The sequence below is a fragment of the Echinops telfairi genome, unplaced genomic scaffold (genome assembly GCF_000313985.2).
Source record: "Echinops telfairi isolate 266 unplaced genomic scaffold, ASM31398v2 ScPeMD7_7469;HRSCAF=8507_1, whole genome shotgun sequence".
Classification (NCBI taxonomy): Eukaryota; Metazoa; Chordata; class Mammalia; order Afrosoricida; family Tenrecidae; genus Echinops; species Echinops telfairi.
Window position 1 is genome coordinate 62,173,032 of NW_022111373.1, and position 11,792 is coordinate 62,184,823.

The 11,792-nt window shown below is 33.5% G+C and overlaps 1 protein-coding gene across 1 annotated transcript in view; it reads right to left on the reverse strand.

Annotated features, from left to right (window-relative positions):
• The window catches only part of RASA1 (RAS p21 protein activator 1), a 115,400-nt gene that overhangs the window by 10,862 nt on the left and 92,746 nt on the right, over window positions 1-11,792 (reverse strand). The window contains 7 exon segments of the mRNA XM_013004895.2: window positions 2,012-2,098; window positions 2,802-2,917; window positions 4,131-4,273; window positions 6,656-6,815; window positions 7,131-7,303; window positions 9,164-9,240; window positions 9,739-9,896. Of these exon segments, the coding sequence (XP_012860349.1) occupies window positions 2,012-2,098; window positions 2,802-2,917; window positions 4,131-4,273; window positions 6,656-6,815; window positions 7,131-7,303; window positions 9,164-9,240; window positions 9,739-9,896 (914 nt within the window).

Here is an 11,792-nt window from a genome sequence, read left to right on the forward strand (position 1 = left end):
GTACTAGTACAAGAACTAAAAAAAACCTATTCAGAGACACACAGTCCTATAATGGGCTAAAACTTTCTTCCTCTCACTTTTCTTTAAAGTTTATTATTTAAAGAACAGCCGATAAAGTCTGCTCTAAATCAAGTTGGTTACATATATTGTTACCGTGTTATCAGGAGACATCAGTCCTTGGAGGAAAACAACATGCTTAGCAGAAGGGCAGAGAAAAAGAGGAAGAACCTCAAGAAGATGGATTATCACAGCGGAGTGGTATAAAAAAAATGCAACAAATGTTACAAAATTAAAAGTCTATGTCATTATGTAAAAGAAAATTCTGATTTTCTTTTAGAAATCAGGTAGTAGGTGACTACTGATCCTTATAAAGGCATTCTCAAAACAGTTTATAAAGTTTGCACTAGAAATTGGAAGGTCTATGTTTTCTGTGCTAGAAGTAGATAATTCATTTTCTAAGTATTTATACCTTTGCACCTTTGAGCCTATTAGGGGTTTGCTAATTTGAGCACTGTTAGAAGATTTATTTCTCAGACAACAATTATAATTGTCGTCTTTAAATTTGTGTTTTAAACTCATTTTTAAAGTTTGTACAAATGTCATTAGAAAACAGTTTTATTCTTTAGTCCTTGACCATGAAAGCATAGCCCTGCAAATATTGAATTATAAAAGATTTTCAACGTGCAAGTTTTCCTGTGAGTTATTAGAAGTGATGCGAAGTTTAAAGAGATACATAGGTACCTACACATATTAAAAAACTTACTAGGGCTAATAATCATGCCTGTGAGCACAAATGTCCCTTTCAACACCGTGCTAGAAACTATTTATTAAAAGTTTTCAGTAAGGTTGGACACAGGACTGTGCTAAAGCATAACTTCTTTGTATGATTATAATTCTTCCTCTTCCTAACTATTGCTAGACTCAAAAAATACGGCGCCTACAATTCTTAAGTACTTAAAACTAACCAAGAGATACCTTTCTTGCAAAAGAAGTTGTAAAAATTTAGACAAGTAGAGCAGGATTAACATATATTTTTAAAACTAGCTGCAATAATATTCATAGATTTAATATTTATGGGATATAATATGACCAGCAGGCTATAGTTTACATCATAATAAATTATATTATGAAGCTGGCTGTATTCATCCATGGTTTTGAACTAAACTTCCAATTGTCTTGAATGGTTTGGGGTCTGTTTCAGACAAAGTGTGCAATAATGTTGAGGATAACAGATTGGGTCTTACAAGGTTTGCCTTTGCCACTAACTTTCCGTATAGCGTTCTTGTTGGTTCTAATTCATAGCAACCCCATGTACAACAAATATTGCCTAATCCTGTGTCATCCTCTCAAGTGTTCCTTTGTTTGAGCCCATCGATGTAGCCACGATGTAAATTTACCTCTTCCTCTTTTTTGTTGCCCTCCTGCATCAGGTAAACAATTTAGCCTCTCCAGATCTACTTCCTCATTGGAAAAATAAGTTATAATAATAAAGTCCCTTTATGTCAGCTCCAAAATGTCATGACCTGCCAACACAATTCTTTTCATTACTTACTGCACAATGGGCAGAGTGAGACCTGGGAACTGGCTTCAGAACTCGTGACTGACAAAAGAAAAGCCTGGAGTCACAGGCCTTAGTACAGACCAATCTAAATGACTTCCTTATTGCTCCTCCCTCTTAGCACCAAATCATTTGTGTGTTATGTGTGTTGGGACGAGAGGTAAAAAGAAGTTATAGATTTAGCTGGTTTAAAACTTCAAGCTCAATGTATATGACAAAAATCTCAAGTAGTTAAGATTTTTTTAAAAACCAGGTAGCTAAATATATCATAACTCATTTTTTAGAACAATTGTTAATGAACCATTAGAACTCAAAAGCACATTTGACAAGGCATCAAAGAAAAAGGCCTTGAATTGTATTCTTTGCATATTACTTTTCTAATTTTCAAAATTATTCCCCAAACTATTTGCTTTCTATATATAACAGTGTAGCAGATATATTGACTAGCCTTACCTAACAACTCTGGTTCTCATGGTGGTATTTGTTGGCCACTTGTGCTGCACAGATTTCTGTAAACACCCATAAATATATCTCAGTGTCCTGTCAAAATAATACAATCATCTCAATACAGAAAGCAAATGAAAATACTGAACTTATTATAGCCAAAAAAAACACATTTTAGTGCAATTGGCCTTCTCACCCAAAATGTAATTTGCTTACAGTAATGAGAGTCATATTTAGAAAGGAATAAGAAAAAATTGAACGTTTTAATCAATTTACTTAGGCAACATCTTAACATTTACTCTGGAAAAAAATGTTACTTGTTTTAGATATTACTATATTAGTGAAAGGCATGAAATTAAGTTATTTGAACAGAGCTAAAAGCTACATAAGGATTTAATGAGTCCAACTTTCTGGGAGACACATTTCTGGCTTAAGATAAGTTAGCTTCTACCTGAAAAAGGTGAATTTACTAATATGAGAGGGCTTTAAGCCAAAATTGAGTGATTATCTGGTAACAATTTAAAGAACTTTAAGCATACACTAAATGGATAGGTCTCTTACAACCAACCCCAAACCTAAGATTATAAACTTCTACTACATAAACAAGACATGTTGACCAAGTAAAACAAATGTGGTTTGTTTTAATTCACTCTTTCATTATACACAATGTGTCATGCAAAGATTTTTTTTTTTCCGGAAATCTAATATTAGAACAATGGAAGTTTTCACATGATTTAGAAACACAAATTTTCAAACACAGATAAACAATTTCTGGTCAAATTCAAATGTCACCACTTACGGTGGAAGTATTTCTGAGGCCATGAATATTTTCTCCACCAGCTCTGAAAGTATGTTCAATAGGTGTGCTAAATTAGTGTTCACATCTTCATTTTTTTCTAACTTTGATGGACTTAACTAAGAGAAGGAATAAACATAAATGAATCTTGGCAATGACAAACGCAAATGAATAAAGGTAACCAAGAAGTTGTAGTTTTCACTGCTATTTTCCCTTTTGGGGGGGTAGGGGGTGTACCTTCTTTTAAATGGACTTTTAAAAACATATTTTGCTCTATGGAATTCCTTCTAATCTGTTTATTTCCTATCACCAGATTAAAAGAAAGCAGTGAGTACATATAACAATTTTCAGCTACCACACTTTGCAATTGATAGACATAAAAAATTTTAGGTTAGGCTTTCGTTATTCATCTAGGTAAAATATTCTCACGAAAAAGCAAAAGACCCACAACTTTAATGGCCATTTAAAACTATATGAAGACAAACCACATCGACTGTCAGTAAATTGATTTCAACTGAACAAAACCAATGCTACTATCATCAGGTAAATTCTAATTCAAAGCAACCCTATAGAAGGTGTTTGAGGCTATAAATCTTTACAAGAACAAACAGCCTAATCTTTCCACTGGTGAGTGAACGGCCTACCTTGGCTATCCGTTCAGTGCTTACCTGAAAGTGCCACCAGAGAGTACGAGTATTTAAATAGGAAACGTGTTCTCATATCATTATAATAAAATCTAGTTTATTTCTATGTATTTCAGGGGGAGGGAGTAAAAGTCAAAACATGAAATATAAAGGCCCATCTGAGCTAAGACTTAATACTAAATTCCTTAAGAGACGCACCTGTCTTTATTAAAACATTTCTTATAACCCCTGAATAGTGCCTGTTAAGCCAACTATGGTTTCCAGTACAAACTTTTTCCCTTTATTAGTTAAAAAAAAAAAAAAGGCAAAGTATCTTTCAGAATAAACCTAGATATTATGACGTGCTACATAGGCCTTAACAAGATTATATAATAAAAATCTCTAGCAAAGCCTTCAATTGGTCTTATGTATCCTTTCTGAAAGCAACATTAACTTATCATTAATACAGCAGGGAAAATGATAAAAGTACTTGCAGGACTTTCTGATGCAATTTGCTTGTTTTCAATCCTAAAATAACAAATTCTTTATAAAAAATCTGTTTCACCTAACATTTTAATAACTGAATTAGCAAAGAGATAATTGCTCCAATGAATAACTTTAGAACACTAATATTTTCCTTGAAATATAATTACCTTTAAAGCATTACCTATTAAATATGCTCATTTCAATATTTACATTTAATTCTTACCTCACAAGACTGCTTGCTTTCCATTATCTTTAAAATAGAGTCTTTCAAAGCATGATGAACAAACTGCGTAGCAGTGGCTTTCATATACTGCTCCATCAAGGTGCTTGCAAGTGTTGTGGCTCGAAAAAGGGTAGTGGCTTCATCTATACAAATAATTATATTAAAAGATATTGTTGAATAAGATTGTACTAGTGTGCAGCAAATCAGAAGAAATGAATTCATTTATCCTCAACCACTAGACAATTATACCATTCAAATTCTTGCAGCACTGAAATATTTATTTTAATCACATTCTGAATCTCTATAGATTTCTTCTGCAAAGCACTTTAAATACTCTATCTCATTAGATGGTGTACAAGAGAAAAAAGACTTGTGCCCTTCCCCTTCCTCTATGTTGACATGGACAAAAAGGAAAAATAAATTAAGGCTCAGAATGCTTACATGACTTAACCTAAGACCAAATAGTCAGGGACAAAACTTGATCCAGATTCCACCTTTGCTGCCCACTGATCGATCCCTTGTTTTCAAAAATTTGTGTCAATTCCCCCCCAAAAAATATAAAATCCAGTATAAGTAGTTTATTAGCCTAAACGATGACTATTAGTGAGTTGTTAATAAAATTCTGCTAAAACACGAATATTATAGGAAAAAGAATCTCAGTTGTAAAATGTGTGAACACTTAATCCATTCCTTACAGTTACATATTCAAACACATTCTATAAATTAGGAGGATATAGTTCTATGCTTTCCAGTTTACTTATATACTTGGTAAGCATGTGCAGGCACTGTTAGTGAGTCAAAGCAATGGGGAAAAATGAGTTACTGTGGCATATTTGTAAGGCCTTCAGAAGCACAATGCATTCAGTTATATTGCCTGGAACTCGCATCTACAGTAGCAACAAATAAAATACAGTTAACAACAACTACTGTTCAATGAGTTAGTAAATAAAAGATAAACAAGCGTATGGCAAGTATGTCAGATTATTCTTAGCAATCATGCACTATATTGACCTGGAAAAAGAAATCACCTTTTTTATTGCTTCTTTATATATTAGTTTGCCATGATAGAATCCTATATTAGAAATACTAGCCTCCAAGGGTAGTTATCAACTTATCAGAGTAAGTCAAAAAGTATTGCTATGAATCATAGAAACCTTTATTAAACAATCAAAATATTAAAATGTGAAGCTACTGTTGGTTGACAGACACTTTGTCTAGGTCTACACACTTTGGAAGACAATTTCTGTATAACTTGGACTGAAGAATTCTGCACTCCTTGATTTACATCACATCTGAAGGGGAGTTTTGGCATTCTTGGTTCCTTTCAAATATTTTTTGAGTTCTGGGGACAAAAAGGAGTCTGAAATGGCAGATCAGAGTCATAGGGTGTGTGAGATTAGGTTTCTCAAAAAACTTCTTGTAGCCCATCAAAGAATAAGAAGGTACATTGTCATTACGAGAAAAAACTCCTTGCCACGCCTGTCTTTCTCCTAACCAATAGGTTTCAATTCCCTTAAAACAGCTTCATAATAAGCATCCATAAATATACCTTTGAGACGTACCTTTGAGAAAATATATCAAGACTGCTTCTTTGGCATACCAAAAACACAGATGCCAGGAACTTCTGAGTTGACCTCTCTGCTCTAAATGTAAAATGACTTGCTCCCTGGACTCATTATCAGTTATGATCAGTTTAATAAAATCATCCTTATCAGGTACAATTTTACTTTAAAATGACGGAAAGAATAGCCCTTTGAGCTAGCTCACTTTAATGCAATGCGTATGGCACCCATAGAACCAAGAGCTTTCTGAAGCAAAGATGTACACTTAAAATTGAAAAGGCTGAGCATCATGTGTGACCCCAACTTCAGAAGCTACTGCATCAGTGGTAATTCTACACTTCTTCCATCCGTTTCTAGACTTCTGCCACAGTTTCTGCAGAAATTGTGATTCATTGAGGTTGACATTGTATGCTCTTACATTTGAGTTTTTACTTACTTCCTTAAAAAGCTTGATCCATTTAAAAACCGTTGTTTCACGTGGAGCGGCATTCTCATAAATTTGTTATGAAGTTTCAATGATTTGGAAAGATACCTACCTGAGTTCTGCTAAAAGTGTGTTATCAGACCTGATCTCAAAATTGCTTCCCATAGCGCAAAAAAGTCTACCCGCCCTCACTTTTTTGTAAAGTCACCCTAAGAAGACAAGTATGTTACTGAGGGAAGTTTTCTGTAGCCACCCACTAACTGCAGAGACGCAAACAAATACATTGTGTTTGGAATAAACCCGGGTAACAATACTTTTTGGCTTACTCTCATAAAAGTCAAAACTAGAGTCCCAACTACCATTTTTGATGAAGGAAAAAGAGAAGAATGACTTATTTTGCAATAGGATTTACTATTTTAATATATTCAAAATAGTCATCTATATGTCCTTTATGTAAAGATAATATGCATATACATGTGTGTGAATATATGTAATCTAACCCTTTTTTAAAGCATTACACTAAAACACCCATACTATACCTTCCATGCTTATTTCTCTGTCATTTAGTGTACATAGTAACAATGATTCAAGCTTTTCATGAAGAAATATCCTCAGAAGGATGCTAGCCAGTAGTGTTCGGTCTTGTCCACATACATGTGATAAAGCATAGACAACATGAAGTTCCTTTTGCAGTATAAGCTAAAAATGATATTAAAAAAGGCTGTTTAAAGTACATGGCATTAAGTATTCTCAGCAAGACAAGAAATACATTTTTAATATATTCTTATATTTAGAAGTATATTCTTTTGAATACATTATCAAAAACAATGCATTTGCAGTCTACCTATTTTTAGTCTCTTAGGATCAACATTATAGGGGTGAAATTCTTTTAGCTCTGACTGTCCACTAGCTATTAGGTTTTAAAATTATTACATTTAACTAAATGAATCTTTCATTAGATGTTAAATGTTTCTGCTAATACGATTAAAAATAATTAGGTAAATAACTTAATACCTCTTTAAATTCACTGTACTCTTCTTCTGGCATGATTTTTTCCATAGAGTATCGTGCTCTGACACGCAAGGATCCTGGTTCAATACCTTTTAATGGTATGTGGGAGCTGAGCAGAAACCATTCATCAGTGGCATGCCCTTTCTGTAATCGACTCAACTGGCAACGCATAAATACTTAAATAGAAAAACATGGTCAAATTATTAGATTACTGTCTAAAAATATGATTCGATGATTACTCACGAGTTAATGCTCCTGAGGCTCAGTCTCAATAGTTTTAGATTTTTTTTTTTTAATTAAAACTTCAATGACATTATACATTCAATCTTTACGGACTTACTAAATGCCTACTATACTATGAGTGGTAAGTGTATGAGAAACAGATATGATCCAGACATAGTCTTGAACTCCCATGGAGATTAGTCTAGCTAGAGGAAGCAAGAAATCAATTATGGTGTAGTGTAGTAAGTACAACAAGAATGGTTAATGCTATTTGGAATATAAAATTATATACACATACACCATATCTACTCAAGTATAAGCCGAGTTTTTCAGCACATTTTTAATGCAGTTTTTGTGGTAAAATTAGGTGCCTCATCGGATATTCGGTCGGCATATATATTCGAGTATATTTGATATATATAATTTAGGCTGAAGCGGTTAGAAATACACTCCAAAAAGGTAACCAACCCTTTTGCAGGTTTTTAATAAGATCTGAAGGTGCAGCTAAGTAGAAAGAGGGGGTGGGGGTCAGGGTAGTGGGAGCACCACAGAGGATTTTAAATCCCATGGTCAATTTAAGAATTAGAAGCATGCTGGCATGGTTTGTGAGAAGGATATACAAATGATTATGCAGTGGGATTGATGGGGAGAGATCAAGAAAGTGCCTTGTGTGTTACTACGGGTTTGAACTTTATCTGAGAAGTAAAGTAGGAAACCACTAACAAATGGTATGCGCTTAAACAGTAAAGAAATTATGGAATAAATACTTTACAAAAGTCAGGCTTTGATCTTTAATGCATAGGATCACTTTCTTAGCCTGAATTTTAAGACTGTATTAACCTAATTTACTCTGGTATGAACTGCTAAAACCCCCTGCCAACTGTCTCTGTGACAGAATAGAAAAAGATGTGCTGGAGAGAACAAGAACTGGGAGGGATTAACCAGTAGAACTGAATGAAGTATGTGAGTTTAAATAATCTTTGTATTTTAATCAACCGTTTTGTAAAAGACTTACATACCATCTACAAGAAAATAAAAACAAAAAATAGAAAAGCTGGTAGGGTAGGGTAAGCAGGAGAGCAGCCCAAGAGATGCCCACTATTAAGGTGTTAGTTAGTACTACTCATTGTGCATAGGGAATATATACTGGATTAAGATTATAGTATGACCAGTTTAGCCATTTTGCTCTTTTGTCTGTCTTATATACTTTCTGATCAAAAGGAAAATATCTTAAAATGACACTACATGTACTTCATATTTTTATGTTTAAATTACCATTTTAAGGCTACATTTTATTATGAATTTCAAGGGTATATAATTTTTTACATATTTTCTGCTTTCTGATTGGTGTTTTCTCTGTTTCACTGGTGTTAGTGTTTTGTTTGTTTGAAAGTTTTTCTGTATATTTTATACAGGATAGGTAACTCTATAGAGATGGGTCCTTGGGGATATGCAGGGGAGGAGCTAATAACAAAGAATACAACAACAAAGAAAATGTTCTGAGATTGTGGTGATGACTGTACAACTTTTCTTAATATAATTAATTACTGAATTGTATGACAATAAATATTTTTATAATAAATGTCAATAAATATTTTAAGTTTTAAAAATAAATAAAATCATAAAGCAATAAGCATTATTGTGCTCTATTGTGTAAATCTGTTACAAAACATTCCCTGTGTCTTACTGAATAAACTGTTTAACTCTTCTCTCTATAATCTGTGCCAAAGTGTATAATACATTAAAACCTATTAAAGACATAAATGTTTAAGAAATGTAAAACTTCTTATTTATACATGAAATTTTTAACTTACAGATATCAGGATCTTTGCTTTTCTTTGTTTTATTACTAAGAGTTATTTCAAATCTGTTGATATCAGGAGGAAGATCACTAAAGGAGCAAGAATAAGCAGAATTAACAAATTTTCTTGGCATCAGATTATCTGGTATGCTTTAGCTCTAGAATTAATTCAGCCCCTACTTCTGGTCAACAACTTTCGTGCACTAGGTTTAAAAGCAGACTGAAAACGTTTCACAATTTAATATGCAGGAACACAGAAGCATATTACACACTTTCCCTAACATCTTAAACTCTCTTAAACTAGCAACAATTCATTCAAGAAAGTTCAGGAAGCCCTAGCACGTATTTTACATGAAAAAGCGTCCTTTAAACTTACCAATATACTGATTCACAATAATAACTAAGCAAAAAACTATTAGCATTTTACTAGTAAAAGTAAACAAATACAACAAAAAGTAATTTTATACACTATTGAACACCTGAACCTGGCGCTGAGTCCTGAAAATTTCAATGGAGAGGCAGAACAATAGGAGAAAGATTAAATATTTTAAGTAAAATGACTTATTATAATGATAAAATCCAACTTACTCAAAGACAAACTCTTCAGACCAAACAGGGTTTTGCCCTTCTCTTGCATGAGTTTTTGCTACCTGGACACTATTCAGGTAGATGTTACAATATGGGTTAGTAAAATGTTTTACTGGGAGTTTATGGGCTTCTTCAATATGTAAAACAAGACTGCTGACCTACAGAAAACATAAAAATAATTACCACAGATTGAGTTATGCAGTCGGTTTTAAAAGCAGTTATTGTGGAACAAAAAAGCCAATGATGTACCCCCTTTCTATTCCCCGCCCAAAATATCAATGGTATTTCCCGTTTTATATGACCAATGATAAAATATAACACTTAAGTCTTTGAAACAACTTGTTAGCTTAAAAAAAATTATAAAAGTGTTATTTTATAATTATCCCTCCAACTATATAGTCTTATTGAAACAATAAAGTATACCTTTCCCCATACAACATTTATTTAGAGAAAATAAAGTTGAAAAGTTAGAATGTTGTATTTCTACAAACGGTTTTACAGCTAAAACTACTTTTCAATCAGTGAATCTGCCTCATTTTATGAACACGTTACAGATCCAAGACTCTAACCAGGGGTCCTCAAACTTTTTAAACAGGGCAAGTTCATGTCCATCAAACCCGTTGGAGGGCCGGACTATAGTTTAAAAAAGAAAACACTATGAACAAATTCTTATGCATACTGCACATATCTTATTTCGAAGTAAAAAAACAAAACGGGGCAAAAACACCCGGCGGGCTGGATAAATGTTCTCGGCGGGTCGCATGTGGCCCGCGGGCCATAGTTTGAGGATCCCTGCTCTAAACTACCTATCAGGAACCAAAGTTGTGTGTCAAAAGTTAGGGCATCACACACTTAACTCTAGCCCTAATCTAAGAACAATTAGTTCTTTTGATACTCATGCTCATAAAGAGATAACTGAAGATAAGGGTGTTGAACCAAAGAGTGGTGAAGAAATCAGATGGTGCTCAGCTATCAGAACAGTGTCTGGGGTTTTTAAAGGATTGTCTTCAAACAAGCAGCCACCTAAGCAAGGCCTCAACCAAGTCTACACAAAGGAAGAACACCAGTGTGTGTGATCCAAGGATTATGGATATTAAAATCCAAATCTAAAGGATGGAATGGTATTAGAGTTTAAGTTAGGAATGCCTTGTTTGCAGACGGCTATAGATGGGAATGGAATCCCAAAATAAATTTGCAGGGTACCCATATGTATTAAATCTCCTGTCAATTCCCTTTGACCAGAGTCCAGGGAAGTAAACAACCCTGCTATCACACAGTATTGTAAAACTGGTCATGGCAGATGTAGTTAGGTTTACATACAACACTTTATCATTTTATCTCCCTTTTGACCCATTTTAAAGTGGTTTCAATTTTTTAATGTTTCAACTTTATTTTCAAATGAGATTTTACTGTTTCATTTCGTCATTATTGTTGGTTTGGGGGATTGTGTTTTGTATGATTTTTTGTATATGAAATTCAGGGCAGGTAAATCTATATGTACGACAGAAACTGCATTAATAATTACCTAAGGGAAGAGCAGGCGAGGTTGGGGGAAACTGGGAGCGAACGAGTAGGAAAAGAAATGGTTCTAAAACTGATTGTGGTGATTACTGTACAACTCTTCTTAATGTGGCTGAACAATTATATTGTATGATATGTGAATTATATGCCAAGAAAACTATTTTTTTTAAAGTTATTATCATCTATCTCCCAGTATTAGTTCTTTCTCTTCTACCATCTACTGCTATGTAGCTTTGGGAAAGTCATTATCTCTATACCTATACTTTTCCCAAGTGTAAAGTAAATCTGTTGCAAAATAGTGATAACATAAACTATATATGTAAATAATGTAATAGAATACACATAAAAACTTGAATGATGTTAGTTCTGATTATATCACATTTTAACTACAAATGGTAACTTCAAGGCTTAAGTTTCACACAAGGGACAACTTGCTGTTTGTTTTTCATAACTTACAAAATATTACTTCAAAAAATCTTAGGGGAATTGCATTATCTTTTCATTCAAATTTTCCATGAATTTTTGAAGCCCCC